Consider the following 20,725-nt stretch of genomic DNA (forward strand, 5'->3'; position numbering starts at 1 on the left):
CGACATTGTGGGCATCGTTAGCAAGTACAAACTTACATCCAAATCAAGCCATCCTGGCCCTCGAACATTTCCCCATGAGAGTCATACGGCAGTCAACAAGGTGCGCATCCAGGCGGCAAACTACGAAGAAGGAAAGTTAGAAGGGAAGAAAGACAAACTAGCATCCACAGTTCATCGCAATGCCGTTATCAATTCCGTGACATGGGGCGACCAGTGGACGACTTTCAACGACTTGCCGACGTGATGGCTCAAGGCGAACGTCGGCCGCAGCTGGTGCATCCCGGGAGTCATGGTCTGAGCCATTACCCAGATCAACAAGGACAGGACCAACATCAAGGCCCTCACGTCCACAGTTGGCGACAAACAATGGACCTGCCAATGTTTGTTCCCGCCCCGACCTCAACGCAACCATCAAACGCAACCAACGCCCAAGTTCTCTGAGCTATGCCGGTGGTCGGGCCGTCGCCAAAACTTTCCGGTTGGCTTCAAGACGGTGCAGCACGAAGGCCAAAACGAGATCATGCTCGACAATCAGGACCGCCCCGCTGGCGGTATGCATATGTTGTGTTGTTCTCGGCCGACCAGCCAATACCCACCCTTCATGAGTGCTCACGAAACCAGCGGCGTATACAAGCCTGGGTGCAATGATAGCGAGGTCAAAGTCGGCTCGTTGCGCGTTGGCTGCAATTTCTCGGCGTGCTGCACCAACGAAGCATCCAGATCCACCTACGGGCCGTATAAAGGGGTCTAGTAGGCACCAATTTGCGATAAGAATTGTTCCAGCGACTACTCGGACATGATCTTTTTGTGAGAGCTGGTCGCTAGAGGCGCTTAGCCGTGCATATCTGGGTCGAATCACGATTGCTGACAGGACCCAAAGCCGGCAGCATTTTCCAAGTGCGATTGACACAAGAAAGGGAGTTCGCCCATTTTCGAACAGGACTTGATCTACGAGGACAGCTGTCTCCGCGAATCAATCATTCTGGCCACCGAGGTTAGCGGTGTAAAAGCCGAGTACGATTGCTTTGGCGGTGCCAGGGCGTACTGTTGCGAGCCTCCCAAGTCCGCGTTCCCCTCAGTGACGATGATCCCTTTGTAGCAAACCAGAACAAGAAGTTTCATTGCTCTTCGAGAATTGCACAGAGAACTGACGTGCCCGCCACGATTTAGCGCCCAAAACTAAGCGCACGTTCACCTACATAAAACAATCTCTCAAGCTCGAGGCCTCCCACCCCCGGTCCTTATAAGGGAGGGCTATAAACTGCGACATGAATCGTTATGTGAGGATGAATGAGTTGAGAGTCACTCTGCTCACCAAGTCATCACACTTAATTGGGTCGTTTCCAGCTGCTTTTGATGAAATCTTCGCCGGAGTCTTGGGTGAGTATATCACGATGGAAAACCTTGGGCGCACAACACACACAATCCTGACCTCGAACTCAACGCTTTCATGCGATACGCTTTCCTCAACCCAATGGCTGTCGGCCCGGGAATTTGACGTGTCGCGCAGGTGTATGAGCTGTTTTCCTGGCTACCAACTATGAGAAGCCGCAATGGAGAGGCGTTGTCGGAGACCTCCCGCCATGTAAGTGAAGATTATTTGGTTGACTTTCCCCATGACTTTGTTTGCACTTGTCTAGCTGTATGTGTCATCATTTATCCTTCCGCCGTGGCTACATGTAAACGATGTGTGTGTGTTGGTTGCGCAACGAAGAGCACGGCACCCTAACATCTCATCCATCGTGGGAGGCATGTAAATGGCGGCCTGAGCCTGGACTATGAGCGCTGGCAGAACCTCGCGCAGCAAAATGGCCCATGCCCGAGCTGGCATATTGGAAAGAACGACTTCCCGGCGTGGCCGGCGGCAATGACACGTACATAGATTCCTATATGGTGAATTGCGGCCCTTAAGACCGCTGAGTCGTGTTCCACATGCACAATGACGAGTGGCTGAGGACTATTAACGGGCGCATCCACGTCGGCATACGATCGGTTTAGGTCTTCCACGGCTACCGCAGATGTTCAAGGTACGGGGCGACACGTCATGGCGAGTAGAGAATGCGTGCAGTGACCGTAACAGTAAAGATATTGTCACCTCTAAAGAGACAAGGCCGTGTGGCATCCCGGAGCCGAGGATGAGCTCCTCATTAGCACCGTGATTGAATCAGACGATGACTTCTACCGGCGATTCAAGCAATGGGGTGAGCGAATATTCAATAATGACTGCATGAGGTTGCGCACACTGCAGCTTCTATTCAGTGTAAGCACCGATCTGAACTTGTCCGTTTCCTATACTTGCGGCCGCGACCTTCTGCTCTTTCCGTGACTTTCGCTGACGCTGAGCTTCCAGAAGGCTTCCAAACACTTCCCAGCGGAGAAATCGACCCCGCTTTCCCGGGGAGAGTTCAGCTGACAGAAGCACCACATCTAGCATGGGGCCAGCAAATGTACGTCGTTGACTTTGAGATCAATGATTTGTGGTTTGGTAGCAGATTTTGGGTAACTGTCCCATCAATAGTGTACATATAGCTACTTCAAGGCTTCTTCGGAGCAGCTATTGCTCTCATTCGGTGAACTCTCCGATGTACCTTAATGGTCTCAACTATATGCGGGAGTCTGGGCGCGAAGGTAGATTCGCTTTCGGTATGCTATGTGGCTTCTTGCACCAGAATTTTGGCGTTACATCACTTTAACTCACTGACTAGTTGCCTCTATCATATGCTGTTGAGTCCAGATGCGCCCTGATTATCTCGAAGATATCCACTGCATTGCTTCGCATTGCCCACATTAGTGATGTGGTATCGGTGCTCATGCCCTCCAGGTCCTGCCTAGGTATGGCAAGATCCTTGACGAACTTCTGCATGCGGAATCCCCACACATCCTGTAGCCTGTTGGGTTAAGCGATGGACTCTGGATAAGTCTCGATTCGGCATCGATGGGCGCGCCGCGAGAGATGAGCTCTTGGACAAGTGGCGCCGCGGCTTTCCTCGCCTCTTGGTCCTGGGCTGAGACAGGGGTAGGCCACGTTGCTAAAGCGTGAAGCGGGGTCCATCCTTCGGCCGTCACGACGTGGGCATTGGCACCCCGCCGAAGTAGGGTGTTTGCGAGGCGGTACGAACTCTGTTCCCTCTTCGCATTCGTCGGGGATAGAGCGCACAGCAATGGCGTCCAGCCGTTGCTGGTGGGTGCATTGACGTCCAGACCACGAGTAAGCAGAAATTCGACTACATCTTCTCGCCCTCCGGCTGCGGCGTAATGCAGTAGTGATTCGCCATGCAGGGTTACCGACCGAATGGCGGTGTCTGGTTCGTCAGAGTGCGAGAGAAACAGATTTAAATGCTCGACGGTTCCAGTTTGTGCGACGCGATGCAATATTGTCTCTCCAGCTTCGCCAGTTGTCTCGATCGATGCGCCGTGCTGCAAAAGAATCCGTGCCGCGTCAGTCAATAAGGGCGGTCTGATCACCAGACACTGGAGGGCGCTCCGACCGCGTGCGTCTTGAGCATTGGCATTTCCTCCCTTCTCCAAAAGCCCTCTCACGGCGCCAATGCAATTGACTGAAAGGCAAGCCGTGTGGATTAGAGGCAGGTTGGATGAAAGACCGTTTGTTGCGTTCGGGTTTGCACCAGCATCGACGAGTCGATGAACTACGCGCTGTTGGTACACGTAGTCCTCGACTCCAGGAAGTGGCTTCACAGGATCCTCAGGGAGGATCAACTTTCGTCTAACGGCTGCTTCAAGAGCGCCTTGGATAATATCGGGGGTGTAGTCAACCTTGGCTAACAACAAGGCTACAACATCATCACACTATGACGACGCAGCGGCAAACACTGCCCAGCGCTTCTCGTCGTCAGTCCAGCCGTTCCATACATCCAGGAAGTAGGTAACCAATTCCGCGTGTCCATTTCGAGCAGCCACCTCAAGACAGCAGAGATAGGGTGTTTTGCTGGGGTAGAAGCGTCCGCCGGGACCGACCAGTGGCCAAAACAGGCTGGCGATCTCGAGCCTGCCATACTGCGAAGCAGCCAAGAGCGGCGTCAAACCGGGATCATGCGTCTGTTGCACCTTGGGGTCTCCGCCAGCATCAAGTATCATCCGAACTGCAGTCTCGTCATTTCGGAATATGGCTTCGTGGAGAGCCTCACCGATGTGGTGTCTTGGGTCGATTGCGGGACTCCAGTGTTGTAAAACCTGCGCCAAGTAAACCCTGTCTCCGCTTCTTAGATAAGGTTCCACCACGTCGAAAAAGCGCGGCATTTGAGGTGTTGATGTATTCATTGTGTTGAAGTAATCGGGGAGAGGAAGTTTGTGGGATGGTGTTGGACTGGTGATTTCTATTCAAGGTTGCGCAAGTCATAACCGACGTCAATAATCCACAGGCTATAACGGCAACGGTCATTACACACGGGTCCGCGTCATGGCATACGCCGATGCATCGGTCTGGCACAGCACGAGTATTTAATCTCTACTTTTGTGCACCAATGATCCGAATCGTCATGTCCAGTGACATTTCTGACCCATAGTACATGTACGGCGACCGGTGGTGGTAGTGGTGGTGCGAGGTTGTAGCTCAGCTTGGACCAGGCCTGGCCACCACTTCATGGCGGTCCGGCAGCACGTGGTTGAGTAGCAGGGGGTAAACTGCGTGTCGCTATGGCAGGGACTCATTACATAAGCACTTGAGCCACAGCGCCACACCTAAGTGGGGTTCTGGTGATGAGATTTCCGAACCAAAACCCCACACTTCGATTGAGCGGCCAATCACAGAAGCGCAGGTGTCTCCCCGCCAACGCACTCGGCGGCAGAATCCTGAGCTCAACTGCGTATCGACATCATCACCAGCGCGTCTTCCGATATGCCCTCCATCACCATCGCACCCATCCAGCTGTCCAGCCTCCACATCGTGCATCACTAGCACAGATATCGGCGGTCTTGAAGCACCAGTCATCCGCGACTTGCGATGCTCTGCTCATCCTCGAACCCGGGACGTCCTATCGACATCGCGGCCTGGCTTTCGCAGATCCCCGACGACATCTGCCCGGAACGCATTCACCAAGCGGATCTCGACAGCACCACCGCGAAATCCCTGAACAAGCGAAAACGGCGACCGCTTCTTGTCTCCCCGCCTCCCTCCGATCCAACCCGTTCCTTCTCCTCCGACGGCGACGAGGCCCTGCTAGGCAACATGTCAGACACGCCCTCTTGGAAACGTCAAAAGCGGCATCACCAAGACGCGCCCGGCAGTCCGACCAACCAACCCCTGTCACAGGATCCCGATGCCACACCCACGCAGGCCAGGCAGGTTACCGGCATCTCCAGAGCCTCTCTGGGCACTCATACCCCGACTGCGAGCGACCAGGAGTCCGGTGTTTCTAATGTTTCCGGCCAATCGTCCCCGACCAAGAGGCTTGCAGCCGTGAGCCTCGGCGATTCGCCGCTCGATACAAAAGAGTTCGCCAAAGGCGTCCAGACACCTCCTGCCGGCCCAGCCTTGGACATGTTCGACAAGATGGAAGACTTGAACAACAACGAGGGGTTACTGCCAGAGGCAATGCGTCCTGTCTTCCTGGAGTACTCGAAAATTGGCAAAATTCCTCGCGTAGGCAAGGCCGCCTTTGACAATTCTGGCCAGAGAGATGCGCTGGGTTCTACGCCGTCCGTCGATCACGTCCTTGACCTTCTCCAGGAGGCGATGCGGTGCCAGGAGCTGGTGCACACGGAACACGGCTGGAACTGCAGCGTCCACTTCCCCCTGCTTAAGCTGGCACTCCATGGCGCTGGCGGCCGCAAGAGGCAGCTTGTCGACTTCGACTCATGGTTAGTTCACCGCCAACGCTTGTTCACCACTTGCTGACATCGCCTTTACAGCACGCATGCAAAGCCCCTTCTCGCCTACCGATCCCGGTCGGGATACTCGCCAACACACATGGTCGATTTCTGCATCAACCTCTGCCCCCAACAGGCCGGACCCGATTATGCTCATGTGGTTAACGCGATTGACGTATTGCGAACCGAACTTACGGACAAATCCATCAATCACACCGGCCACAACCCCCTCCTACGAGATCCCATCTCCGTCAGTATCGAGACTAAGCGTCCGGATGAGGGCGGTCAGAAACAGGCATTGCAGATCGGTGTGTGGCAGACCGCCCAATGGCGGCATCTGGAGAAGCTCGTTCAGATGCGTCTTGATGCTGATGGCGAGCCACCCCAGACTCGCCAAGAACGCTGTGACGAGGTCCTCGGCCAGCTTGACTACCTTCCCGCCCTACTTGTGCGAGGTCACGACTGGTACTTCGCGGCGACAAGGAAAGAGGGCCGGAAAACGGTTCGTCCCCTCGCGCTTGACGTCCCCTAGTCTTCGCGGTCCATGCTAACAGGTTCCAGGTTCTTTGGCGCGAAGTCCCCATTGGAACGACCAGAAACGTCCTTGGCATCTATCGGATCATCTACGCCATCCAGCTTCTTGCGGAGCACTCGAGGGATTGTTTCTGGCCGTGGTACCTTCGCGCGATCTTGGGTATCTCGACGAACAGTGATGCCGACATGACTGGCGATACAAACACCGCCGCCGATGCCAACGAAAGCACCAACGCCGACAGTTGAGATGTAGTCATCTTCTGCCTGCCGGTATCGTCTCATCTTCCTGAGAAATCGTGGAAGAGGTCTCCAAGGAGCACCATTTGACACAGAGCGACAGTGCATGCGCCGAAAAGGGACCTGTCGTGACAGGACTTTCTTCGTAGAAAGCTTTCCCGTCGTAGGAACCTTGAACGCCCATCCCCACCCGTTACCTCTCACAACCATGGTGCACCGGCCGACATCATCCTATTGAGAGTACGAGTCGAGGCCAGCCATCGCTCAGCCTTCTGTCGTCCACCACGGCCAAAGCCGTCTTGGTCTGGCGAGATCCTGCACCAAGGGTCAACCTCGGCGACACTATATGATTCAGGCTGTCTTGGCCCTGCTGGTGGTTGTCATGTAGAAAGGCGCCTACGGCGAGGGCTGCGGTCGTTCTGTGCGGCCAGGTCGTCAGGTTCGCCGCCGCGATGAAGAACGTGTGGGATTCGTCGTCAAGAGAAGCGAGGAGACGCAGTCCGCAAGCAAACAGCAAACATGCGTGGAGGAGGCGGCTCTGTCATTCTCGCTTGTCTCATTGCCGACCTTTCGTAGCCGCAGCTCCCCTCTTCGCACCCTCGCGCTGCTAATCCTGATCGCCACCCCGCTAGATTTACGTAGGGGACTCAACTCCTGAGCACTACTTTTAGAGAAGCAGAAACCAGTACTGGATCTTGTCTTGCAAGAAATATACTGCTACCGCTCTGTTCATCGAATTCATTATGCATCCATCTCCTCTCGCACAAGTCATATCCAAATCTACTGCTGTCATGATCCCGCAACAGGCGTCAGAAGTCGACGCAAGCATGAATACTAATTTCATGTGTTCACGCGCATAGTCTTCCGGAGCGTTTTTGGTTCATGCCGTCAACGATGTTCGTCTTCCCGTGCCTCGACGTTTCGATTCAACCCCGCAGCCGATGCACAGTATCATCGGCGTCGTCTAGCATGCAGCTTTCGCAACCCAGCACAGTTCAATTGAGCGTACTTGGAGGAGAAGCCTGGTCGACAAGGAGCGAGCGTCTCTCCACTATCGCTCTCCTCGGAAATTCGATGCACAAGTCCGCGTGAGCTCGTCATTATGGCGCTGCTGAGCATCGCCTGAGACAGGCTGTGATATTGTCAATCTCATCAGAAGAGGGCTTTCTCCCTTTGAGCTCGTCAGCGCCTATGCTCCATGTGCTATTTTAGGAGCCTTCATCTTTTACATGATAGTGAAAGGGCGATGACCGTCCCTCTCCACGTGGAAAGGCTTGCTGGCGTTGCAAATAGTGCCTGGTGCAAAAAAAGAAATTTGGGGAGGCCGATTGCATCCTTAGGCGGGCGGCTCTTTGGTATATATAATTCGAAGTTGAGGTAGAACCTCGCGGCTGTCTGTGTGTTCCGAAAGCCGAGTCTTAGTTTCTGTCTCTGGCGGATGGGTTTGGACTAGCTTGACGCTCTTCTTGGACCCTTACTTCCTGTCTCTCCATGCTTGTTTCGGTGGAATGAGGCATTTGTCTTTGCCCGTCGAATCAAGAGCCGAGTCTTATCACTCATAACAGCGGCCTGCTCTGACCTAACTTGTTTACCGCCAGCATTCATGGACCTCTTGGCTAAGCCAAGTACAGAGATTGGGATCAGTTGGGCATTGGCTGGTCGCCATCTCGTACTACATGCCTCTGGAAGATTAGACGACTTGATGATCGTGTTCTTGAACCCCTTAGCATAGACGGAACAGGAAACCACAAGACCTCAAGGCTGGCCATCGTATGATTCATCTACGTCCTTCTCAAACTGCTTGCTGGGCTGTCTATACGTGAAGGCCAATCTATTGAACTATGTGTGCAAATCTTGCGCGATGAAAGCTGTCGCGAACGTATTTTGCAAACCATATTGTGCCAGGCATATCTCAGTCCCAGTATGTATTGGTGTCGCCTCTCAAGGTCGGATCGTGAAGCTTTCGCTCGCCCATTTCCATCACCGGATCATGAACCTATGAAGCCTGATTCAGTGCGTATACTTTGTGTATAAGTAACATGTAAAATCTTCAAGTATGCTTGAGATTCGTGGAAATCCCTCATATATGCCGAATCTTCTTTCTGCATGGGTCGAATAACCTCGGCAGGTGGCAGTTTGGATTCCTGGCGAAGTATATTCAGTAGGAAGTTCGCGTAGGATGCAGCATGCAGAGCCCCTAAGGCACTCCAAGACCAACCAGTCAGACATATCCCATTATATATTGCCATAATAACTTCATCTGATCGTTTCAAGCAGAGACTAACGAGGACTGTGCCGAACTTCAAAAGAAGGCTCAGTCTAATTCTTTAAGAAAACTCAAGCGATTTGAAAGTAAGCCTTCTACAAACCACAAGCTGCATTCTCTCTTGAGAAAGTCTTATAATTCTGAACTTAAACTAAAGTCACATTATGTAATTTAATTAAATAATGCAGGATCCGGATTTCGAAGTAGAAATTGGCAGTGTCCTGTTCAGATGCATCATCTTTGAGGATAAGGCAAGTATGAGACTTCATTAGAGGCAAACGGATAAGATTCGACCTTGTATAGTGATACACACGATGCTCCTCACTTCTCGGGCGTTGGCCACGCTACTCTTTTTCCCAAATAGCAGCTTGGTTGTCAAACGCAAAGCCCACGTTTAACAACCCATGATTCGAGACATCTAATGTATCAAGAGTTGCCAGCATTGGCAAAACGCACTTTCAACGGACGTCTAGGCCTTGCGATCTTTCGAGTGGCAGACCGCTTGCAAGTCGCGCCTTGTGTTGAGGGCATGGGAATGCTTGATCGATCAACGAGTGGATCATGCTGATTTCAGAGGGCACCAGAAATGTAGGCTGCTCATCCCAAAGCCGGAGTCGATTATTAGGTTCGCCTCAAATTGAAATATAATCTAGTCCCCGGGTAATAACATGCATATCGAGTGAGTTTTCGTTTTTCATGCTCGTAGACGGGCTGGACTGAGTTTGGAGCTATTGATTTGCATTGAATCATTCATAGTACCATAATTCCGCATTTGTTGCAATAGAACCGATGGTGTTCATGACAAATCGAAACATCTGCTCTGATAGATTCCTGCTTATGTCACACGGCCGTAGTCTGAGGTTACGCTGCTCATTGTCTTTGCCTATCGAGGCATCTTGGCCTTCAAGACGTCACCGTCACGATAGGCATTTCGATGATCATGCAACTACTGCTGAAACCGAGCGTCACACCTTCAACTTCAAGGCAGACAGCCGAAGATGAATACCGAAAGGACGGGCATGGGATGTGGGTGTTGGCTCGCACACGAGAGGCGCTTGAGCAGTCGCAGTCAAGAGAGTGCGGATCGCTCTCCCACTTCACATTGATGGATTTCACGAGACGTGCGTGCCTGGATACTACTCATCGTGTTCATGCATCCCCGCTACATGGCGCCTCTATGATTTGACTTTCATACTTGCGATCCTGCAAGATGAAGACACCTTACACTTCCGTCAATGGAGCTCGAAAACGGGCCATACGTTAGAAAATACCGTGATTCGCCTCGAACCTTGGAGAATCATACTTCCATACCTCAGTCAGCGAGGGCTCTTGGTGACAGACAAAATGAAGCGCGCATGGAAATAAAAACATAAGTATAAGATTGAAGGAAACCACCAATAGCCAAAGGGTGAGTCTGAAAGTCATTATCAGGTACCGCATTCATCTGTCATATATCAGCACCTATCAGATGACTGTCTCGATGTATTAGGGGACTGGATATCCCACCCGATGTTCTAGCTACAGTCTATCAACCCCCCTCCACCCGTTCGACCCGTGCGAAATTATGTCCTGCAGCAACCTTCTGCCCGTCAACTTCTCTCCGTCAACAGCCCTGCGTTGAAGATCATGGTAGCAAGCAAGTTGAAGATCGCCTGCGAGACGTACAAGTCCTTGTATCCGCTGCTCCTGGGTCTTGATAACTACCTACCCTTCGCAACAAGAGCCGGACCGCAGAAGAGGCCCGAACAGCGCCGGCCTCTCGTGCCGCTTGAACTTTTTCGTTTCATGTTCATCCCGACTCCCTACCTTTCAGCCCTTGCACACGAGAACGGCATTGATCGCGTGAATAAGAAAGGAACATGGAGTGTCACGGATGAGCTACGCAGGCATGGATGGGCTTCACAGGCATCCGTGGGCCACGCCGGCTGGCAACGCCGCAACGTCACTGTCTCAAGTATTTTCGACATCTTCAAGATGAGGACTATTGAAACACCTTGCATCAATGACAACACTCGATGGCAAGAGTCTTGATTCAGACTCGGTAACAGGGAAGCCGTCCTCGCACTAACACAAGTCGCAGCCGCCAATGATGGCAAATCAGACCATAGCATTCGTTCCTAAGGTACGATAATGCGCACGCGTCTCCTGCTAGAGCAGTTCTAATCGTCTCTGTTAGGGCGTTCTGCTCGAACATCGACCCACTGCCCAAATTCTACAGGCAGTACCCTGAAAGCCCACATCGTCGCGTTCTGGTGGCTGCTGCAGCTTCGCCCGGCACATAAGCCAGCTCGCTCCTTGTTTGGCCCCTATTAAATACATGCTGTTCTTCTCGAATCTTCAATAGCTCAATTTATGACACTCAATTTGGTTCGGTCTCATTACGGGAAATAGCTCTGCTTGGTGTGGATCGGGAGCTGTGCAGGCATCTCAAGGTTGACCAATCAACAGCCATATTTCCGCACATATCGCGAAGCTTTCAGATCGAAACTGTGTGAGGGTCGATCTTTGAGATCCCCACGAGGGCAGACACAGAGACCGAAGATCTACAGAAAATTTACAGGCAACTCAAAAGCCTTTGTTGAAACATAAAGCACCACGCTCAACGCATCTCTTGAGATGAATACATCATGGTAGCAGAGCTCCTCCAATTCGACAAATACATTATATCGGAACTTTGAGGCGGACCATAAGTTGCTTGAACCATGATCATAGGAAAGTATTCAGCGAACATGACTCTGAGTGCTTCGATCGCCACCAAGCGCCCAAGTGTCCTCTGTGAAGACATGGCGCCACTCTACACAGCCGAACGCCAAGGCGCCCCGTAAGATTCCCGCCATTCCTCGGTGTTTGTTACGACTGATGTGTACTACTCTCTAGCATCGTTGCATGATGCTCATAGCCCCCGAAATTTGGTCTCCGCTTTGGGGTTGATGGCCAACGCAATGATTCTTCTGGGTCCTCCCTCGACAGACTACGCGTCTCGAAAATGCAGTCTTGCAGACACAATGTCATCAATCATGGCCTCAGCCACTCGGAGTAGAATCGCCTCGGTCTACGGTCTGGTGATCTCGGCCATTCCCGTCGCCGGCGTCTTCGGTCAACATGCTTGGATTCTATGCAAAATGCTCATTCTTGGTCGATGATCTCGCATTACGAGAAGATCTACTAAGTCATAGTTCTGGATTGATTCCCGTACTTGCATTCTCATCGTTATTTGTGCCCATCCTTGGATCAGAGGTTTTCCATTCCGCCACCGAGATCTGACAGACTTCTTTAAGTTACGTAACTGAAGCCACAACTCAAAAAGCTGAGAAGCCAATGAGGCGCTCATTCTCAGTGTGTATCAGCAAGAGACAACACAGGGAGACTCCGTAAGGATAGATAGCTAACATCATTCGCTGTCCAGACGGCCAGGCTCACCCACCCAGGGCCGCCTTATAGTTGGGCTACAAGCTACATCCTGCCACATACGACCATACCCATTGGAAAACTCGGGATCCCGTCCGCTCTCCCATAGATAAGCCAATGAGGGCTGGAGTAGTAGTCGGGTCGGTGACGACCGGCGAATGCCCGGTGTTGTATGTTTTTGCTAGATCCGCTTTTTGCCTCGGGTCAGACATCTCAGGCGCTTCAGGCGGACTGCGTGGATTAGAAGGGCGAAATCGACAGGACTTCCTATCCGATGGAGGCGATGCCATTAGTCGCACCATCAATTAGAGAACGTGGACCTACCCCAACACATACTTTAGGCATTTTCTTTCAAAAACACTCAATCCCTCTACAGTTAAGCCCTCTGCGAGATGATTATATCTTCGGTGCGTATGCTGCAGCGCGGATGAGCTGAAACGTGGGCGGAAACACGCGCGAGGTCCTTTCGTGAGTCTAGGTCAGCGAAGACGATGTCGTTGGATTCCTGATGCAACGGCTCTGCCTATGTCAACATCCACGCCTACGCCCACGCCATGTAATGGTCCAAGCCCATAAAAACACATCGCTGCCTCTAACAAGCCCGACATCATGTATGGTTGGTTGTCTTCTCTTAAACTCATGTCGTAACTTATTCGCGTCTTGGCGCCGTTCCTTCTGCCTCAGCTGCGCTCAATCTACCGAACAGAACAATGGCAAAGCAGAGGCAGACCGCTGTTGTCCTCGGAGGTATAAGTTGGAACCTCCGGCCCGTTTGTAGGGGTCTTGAAGCTTGCTAGAAGGCTGTTCGTCATGGCAGCAGTCACGAGCTCCTGTGAACAAGTGTCCCTCTCTCTAATGCACTAGCGCTACCAACAGAGATCTCCTGATCTTATGGTAGTACCAGCCTTAATTGTCATGGGTATTGTCACCGTCCTGTGGACAAATCTTGGCGTCAATGGGATTGACATGTTTTTGAGCATTTCCCGTGCGGTTAAGCCCTGATTTCGATTCGTATCACAATCCATGGTCTGCCATTCTTTGTGCTGAGTCGCATGACTCAGGCTGTATTTACAGAACGATGCATTCCTTGTGTGTTCGAAGTTCCTAACCCCAACCAAGTGCATCATACAAGATGCATGAACTGTGCTACCACCCATTCATAATTGCAAACTCTGTTTCCAAATTACCTACATCCACCCGGCAAATCGACAGATCGAAACGGCTGACCTACATGCTTTAACAAAGCCACAACGAAGTCGTGAACAGTCACAAAAAAATCAGTCAAGCAAAAGACTGGGTGCTTTGTCATCTCTGAGATGCTGCACCCTGAAGATGAAAACAGCCTTGCCATTGAGCGCAAGAAGACACGTGGAAGACTCTGAATAAAGCTGGGTTCCACTGTAATGCTGGGACGACAAGCCAGTGTGATGCAGGATGTTGCCAGAAGCAATCCGCATATTTCAATAAATTCCGATACCCACTGGGTTCATTTGCTCCCCATCATTCGTTTGCTGTTGCTAACTAGTGATCTATGCCGGGTTTCAGATGTTAGAGACCTTTCAACCTCTTTCTTATTCCCGTTCTCTCATTACTGATCGTAGGCTTCTCGTTTTAGACTTGATTCCATTGCGATATCAAACATGTGTTGAAACTGGCGGGCCTCTTCCATCTTTGCAGAACTGGGCACGTTCACGCAGAGTGGCTGAACGGTGCTCGCTTGAAAGAAACGCCTCCAAATACCGACTCTCTACCCAAACGTGGACCAACCTTCAGAAATCAGGCTCTACTGCATGCGGGCTCCTCTTCGCTCTTCACTCATGCTATCAAGACGACCAAGGCCGCCGACTCCCCCATTCATTCCGATCTCAGGGCCCGATTCGACAGCCTGCCCTGTGAAGCAATCAAATCCAATAACAACGTCCCATACCCAGCGAACAAATGCCGTACTATCATCAACATCAGTGAACAGGCTCCGGTCCAAGAGGAAACCTGGTCGACGAAAAGCATATGGTCAATTAAAGCCCCGCGAAACAAAGATAACACCCACAGGCGCCTCATTATTAATGCCGATCACTCTCAAGGCCAATAGCACGTAGCTGACAGATGCAAGGAGTTTATCTACTGAAGCCGCTCTCTCGCGAGAACCGTCATTTCAATGAAGTCCTTCTATCCCAGGAGTACTACCGATCTACACGCTTCTAGGCGGTACCAAGAAACATGTTCGTTCACAAGCTGTACTGGGCTTTTCTGATGATGACAGATGACCACTTCACTTTTGACCCTTTCGACCCGGGCCGCGATTATAACCCCGTTCAATACCTCAGGTAAGCTGGCATAGTACTTGACCCCGGGCTTGAAGTGGCTGACTGCGATTGCGGACAGAACTCGCGCGCCGATTTGTACCGGCTGGTCAACATCTTCAAACAACAGTCGACACCGCACATGGTTTCATAACATAGGTGCGGTCCGACGTTCTGGCGGAGGTTGCACATGGGTATAGGCAAAAACGGCGGAAGAAGCAGAAGCCCCGGAAGCGCAAGAGGAATAAGGTCGCTGAGACTCTAAAGGAGTACACCGAGAGCAATCGCAAGGCCCGGTCTTCTTCCAAAGGCAAGCTGAACTAAGGCGTTTGATGTATTCCAGGATCCAATCGCACAGCCGGTCATGACGGCTTGGCCGTTGTCGAGCGTACCCCGGAACGAATACGTACCCTATCGGGATGGTCGGCCTGGAAGGATGTCAATAATGCGGTGGAAGTGATACAGGATACATAGGGATGGATCGAGCTGTGTGAGACTTTCAATAACCCAATGCGAAGCTTGACAAAGATGATCTCGTAGCTTGGGAATCGTGCTTTGACTTGTCTAGTATATACAGATCAGGTCATGGTCACAGGTCAGGCTGCAACTTTAGCAACAGTCTAGTGCAAGATTAATGCGCATGCTTGTCCCTTGGGTGCAAAGACATAGCTAGCTTTGGTGAACACGAATCCGATGCGGGATGGAGATGGTCTCCGCCATGTTGTCGGAACTGACGGTGGCGTGTGCTGGTCAAGAGTCATCGAGACTCATCGGAGTAGCTGCTATCCACCGGCAGAATCATAGGAATGCTCACAGACATCACAGGCATCTGTTTTGTTTATGGCTACAAGAAGCACCACAGTAAGTAGCAAGACAACTGTTTCAACCCCTCATCACGGGAAGCGCGTACAAAGAAAGAAACGTTAACGCAGCCAGCCACGCCTCGGCGCCATTCAAAACGCACGCCAATGTTAATTGACGGCGTGTGTGAGATGAGGTCCTCGAAAAACAAATTTCTTCTTGAGATTGGTGCTGTAAATTTCAGGAGATTTGACGACATACCGGCGGCGTATTTACATTTCACATCCAATAATGCTTGCCTACAGTATGTCCAACTGTCATATACAGCTCAGTATTTATGGAAGTCCCTAGCTACCCAGGGCAGGATGATTGGGCCGCCCTCAAACAGCAGATACATCCAGTCCAGCCATCTCAAGTCCCCACATGCTGGCCTCCCCCGTGTGTTGGTTTGGGGTGTCTTCGTCGTCATTCAGCAAGATTGAGACTCGATGCATGGAGGCCCCGGACTTTCGGATGAACAATCATGCTAGTACCATCAGGATCCCGTCACCGTATTTTCTTGTCACCTAAGGGTTTTATACATTGTACATGATGAACCACGATTTTTTTCATGCAGAGGCTATGCTTGAAAATGACTCCCGCTCATCTCACTTTGCCCTGAGCCCGGTAATAGTGCATTCCCAGTACAGATCTCAGCAGTCGCGTTTCTAGTGTCGATCACAATCATATCTAAAAAATCAAAGTTGGTGGTGTGACTTTTTATCTCTTGAACGGGCTCGTGGAGAGATGAGTTGGAGGAGGATTACGCCGGGAGTTAATGTGCTGAAGTTGCTGCGGGAGAAGAGCCGTCCAACTATGAGTTCAGTCAGAACGGCTGATAAAGCGAAATTGGCAACCCTCGCCATCTTCCTTTCACTGAATAAAACACAGCAGTGGTCTGTGCCCTCCACTACCTTCCCTTCACAACCTCAGATTGCAGTTTCCTAACACGGGAAGGAGCCCGTCGGCAGAACGCGCTTGTTTTGTTTATTTCTTCCTCATTAGCAGCAAACAAAAAATTGAACCGCGCAAAAATCATCATCTGCTCTATTCACCCACCATGGCCAATCTCGAGCCTGGCCAACCGGCTTCCGCGGGCAGTCATCCCGTTGGAGCCATCAAGATCGACAACGAAGGACCTAGTAGCCTGCAGCTCGCTCAAATCCCTTCGGCACGGGATCATCAACCCAACCGGCGAAGAAGGCGGACAGCTCCGGATGGAATCATCCCTTCGTCTTGGGCTGCCATAGGCTTGGACCGTCCTCGGCTTCGGTCGGCTGTCGTCAAGCAAGAAAACTCACCAGACATTGCCCCGGTTGATGTCCACAATGAAAACGACCTGGCCATCGAAGTGACAAGCCCAACATCGGAAGTGGAATGCCACCCAGAGGAGCGATTCGTATGGACCCCCGCAAGCTGGCACAACGACAAGCAGAAAAAATGGATGAAGCTTGCGTTGGAGTTGTACAACATTGACACCGTGGATGTCCTGATGTCGGAAGAGGAGAAGCGTCTGTCGCTGTCACATCTCGCGGGACAAGGCCTTCCGTCTAGAAAAGGCGCCATTACCACTAACGAGCTGAAGATGTTGAGGGGAGAGAAGGTCTTTGATACCGTGGCCATGATGACAGCGCTGATTCGATGGAATCTCCGTCCGCCTGAAGCCTGGACCAAGTACATCGTCGCCCTCGAGTGTCTCGAGTGTCTTTTTTACCTGAAGGAGTGCGTGGACGGCGAAAGATGGTACTCGGAGAGGGACATGCGGATCATCAGGCCCGAAGAGCTCAGCTGGAACCACCACAATCGATCATGGTGCTCTGAGGAGATGCGCGAGTCATCAGAGGTACTTGTTATTGAGCCGCTCAGGTACGTTTTGTCTTGTCCCTCTCTGGACCTTACTGACGGATGAGAAGTAGCAAGCGTCGCAAGGTCTGTTAAGTCTGGGCTGGAACAATATTCACGGCCGGCGGAAATGAGGGGATTTTAATGGCGTTTTGTGAGACCAAAGGATAAGGCTGGCGTTCACACGGGGATGGGTTAATGTATGATGAGCCGTCAAGACCTTGAGTTGATGGTATGGCCAGACGAATACATCGCAGGAAGCCTTGACGGAGAGCCCAAAAACGCGATCGAGTTGGTTTGATAACCACTGTGGGCTCGAGCTAACTGGGATCAGCCAGCCAATAACAGGGTTGTACCATCCCATGAAGATGGAACGGGGGGACTGGTTGGCTTAGGTAGGAAGTCGGAAATCATTTTCTGGTGAATTGCATTTTCCCGTCACGGCAGCTGGGGTTCGGAGTGTTCACGTCCGTCACACGTAGGTGGTGCGGGTCTGTAAGGTAGGTGGCCTGCTCGCTGGAGCTACAGCGGCTAAGTGCCGATTGTAGCGATTGAATCGGCAGTTTCAGTCTGCCCGTGCACAGCGTAGTCGACACCACAGCGGCCAGACCGCCGTAGCTACAGTGGCTCCATGCCGATTCGCACCGCTAAAATCAGCATCAAGCCCACCAAGGCGGCACACATTTGCACCTTCACCGGTCCAAACCATCCACGGATTGCATCGATGCGCAACATCATCCGCCAGAGCACTGGCATTACTCGTACCAACCGCGCCGCTCAAAGCCCCGAGAACGTTCAAACGTGCATGAAACGTATCGACGGCGAAGAGCCGCCCAGTGCCATCCAGCTCATGGTCGTATAGGTACCTTCGCAGCCTCAGCGGGAAACGATCAATGCCGCGCTACCCACCTCACATAGAGAGCGACAGACGCATTCCTTCAACCTTCGCTTTCAGCACTACCTCACATTATCAGATGCCTGGGAGCCCCTTATATCCTTTACATATTTCTTTTCTGCCCCTACCGGAGGGTTTGTGGCATGCTTGCAACTTTTGCAATTCCAGTTGCTAATCGTTGACGTCGCGGCCTCCTTGACTGCAACTCATCCAAGACGACGACATCAATCAGAAAGTCCTTGACCACAAGCCAGCCTCCCGTGCGGTCGAAACGAACCCCAAACACGAATTTTCGTACACTCAAATCTCAGCGGCCGGTCCTGTCCTCGAGAGCACCGTTCCAAGTCCGATTGCTGCTGTGTCGCCGATCCTCAACAGTCGAGGGAGAAGGTGGATGTTGTTATCCGCTATTTCCAAGGTAAGGAAACCCGCAGCAACACTGCCACGAGAAGCACCGAAGCCGGCACTTTGGACAGCCTTTGACGATGAAGTTGCCTCTTATCCCAACCATTGCATCCAATCGAACATTCGAGACAACTCGCGCCACTCAGTACCATCCCAAACTAAAGAGCATTAGCTACGAGAGGCAGGCTCACTCGTATCACAGGCTCGACAACCAGGCTACTGTCAACATGTATAACTTCTCAAGTTCGCTGAGGCCTTCATAAAGAGTCGTTTTGAAGACTCGGCGACATTCGCGCATCGACGATGTCCATTGGATGCCCGGCCAAAAGTTAGCATCGCGGACGATGATTTACTTGAGCGTCGAGAACATGAAGACATGCTTGACCTCTCCATTGTGTGTTTTCGTGGTTACACGCCGTCTTGGACCATGAGACAAGCTGCTGAAAGAGTGCTCGTCATATTTAGGCCCCGTCCGGCCGCTGGAACATGCCGGATGGAAAGGGTGACAAAGGCAACAAACGTCCCAGGCTTCCTGTGGCACGGCACCTCTGAAAACCTCAAGATGTCCCTCGCTTTCGTCGTCAGTTGACCTCCTCAGGCGCGTAAGTGAAAACTTAGAACGCGGAGGCTGCTGATTCTAAGGAGGCCACTGCGCACGCGAAGAAGCTGTCTCTTAAGTAGCAGCAAGTCCTTTGAGACCTACGTTATAAGTACGTCCGGGCGATGACACATGGTTGGCAAACTGCGACGAAGGATTGAGAGACGGAAATAGAGAAGATGAACTCAAATACAACGGGACAAACAATATTCCTGCGATGTACTCTTTCGGCCTCACAGATGCTCAGTACAAAGTGTTGAGACTTCCCCCAATGTTGGACTTTAAAAAGTGCCAGACCAGTCTATTGGTTGTTTCAATACACATTCTAGAAGTCAGGAGTCTTCACAGATAGTCATCCAATCCAAACGTGCATGCGGTAGAAAAGGATTTCTTGGACTGCGTGGCCTTTGGCGCTCCTCTGCACCCTTCCAGGCTTAATTAGCACAATCGTGACCAAAGCGAGGGGAAGACATGTTGAGCAACTGGGAAGAACCTGAAAGTCGACCCGTTCCGTATGCAGACTTCTGATGCCATTCTTCTCCTTGGCTGCTCATGTGTCTGTCAAGAGAGGCGCAGCATGCGGGCCGATTGATTTTGTCCTCTCAGTATGAATTGTTTTCTGCGAAAGCGTTAGGAGATTCAACCAGATACAAATTAGCACGTAGACCTGCGTAAAATTCTGAACAGCCGGCAGACGATTTCGTTAAGGGGTGGCTTTGATTAACAAACATTGAGGATTAACATAGGCGTTCGTCTGCGCGTTGATGTCAGGTGAGGCTGGCAGCAAGGTATTCAAGTGCCTCACCCGTCGCGGCCATTCGCCTGTTTGACCGCCCCTATCTTAACCTGCAGTACGCTTACGTGCAATGACTTTAGGAGGAAGCCAAAGGCTAAACGTATGAATGAAGCAGACCGCTGCATCTTTCCCGAGGAGAGCGGTGATACGGATGGTCCAGAGATGTCGGTGGTCCTGATTAGGCTGCCTGCGAGGAAGATTGGATCAGTGAAGCACCGAAATAGGACGATGCTGGAAAGGAAAGTATTCAAGCCAAGAAGGCGAGTAAACGTTCGCCCCCAAGCGGGCACATGATGCATTTCGCGAATGAGGGTTAGTGCTCTAAACAGAAACGGATAGGCAACATCAAAAAACAAAAGTACAACACATCTCAAGTCAAATATGACAAGGGTCATGTTGCCGGGACGGGGAAATGGTGAAAGCTGAACGCGAGTATTCCACCGATGCAATATGAGCATCCTCTGTTCCTCTCTTGACCACATACGACCATACCCACTGGAGAACTCGGGATCCCGTCCGCTCTCCCATAGATAAGCCAGTGAGGGCTGGAGTAGTAGTCGGGTCGGTGACGACCGGCGAATGCCCGGTGTTGTATGTGCTATTTTGGCTGTTAGCAATCGAGATTTGTAGCATTTGTTTTGTCTGCGCCACCTGTCTCAACATCAACGTATGGAGCGATTGGGGGGAACGCAGGCAAGCGTGATTAGAATCATTGAGTAGTGATCATGTCAAGGAAAGGCTTGAATCCGCCGTCTATATTGGGCACAGGGCGTATGCA

At 51.7% G+C, this 20,725-nt stretch overlaps 2 protein-coding genes across 2 annotated transcripts; both read left to right on the top strand.

The window, feature by feature from the left end:
• Positions 1 to 4,960: 4,960 nt before the first annotated feature.
• Positions 4,961 to 6,606, top strand: COL26b_013513 (uncharacterized protein; the record flags this gene model as incomplete). Its single annotated transcript, XM_053186111.1, has 3 exons — positions 4,961 to 5,817; positions 5,869 to 6,328; positions 6,388 to 6,606. 3 exons carry the CDS (start codon positions 4,961 to 4,963, stop codon positions 6,604 to 6,606), a joined length of 1,536 nt encoding a protein of 511 aa, XP_053029940.1.
• Positions 6,607 to 16,471: 9,865 nt separating this feature from the next.
• Positions 16,472 to 18,115, top strand: COL26b_013514 (uncharacterized protein; the record flags this gene model as incomplete). Its single annotated transcript, XM_053186112.1, has 2 exons — positions 16,472 to 17,277; positions 17,911 to 18,115. The coding sequence occupies 2 exons, from the start codon at positions 16,472 to 16,474 to the stop codon at positions 18,113 to 18,115; spliced, it is 1,011 nt and encodes a 336-aa protein (XP_053029941.1).
• Positions 18,116 to 20,725: the final 2,610 nt, after the last annotated feature.

Source organism: Colletotrichum chrysophilum (assembly GCF_026319265.1).
Source record: "Colletotrichum chrysophilum strain AFK26 chromosome Unknown scaffold_235, whole genome shotgun sequence".
Lineage (NCBI taxonomy): Eukaryota > Fungi > Ascomycota > Sordariomycetes > Glomerellales > Glomerellaceae > Colletotrichum > Colletotrichum chrysophilum.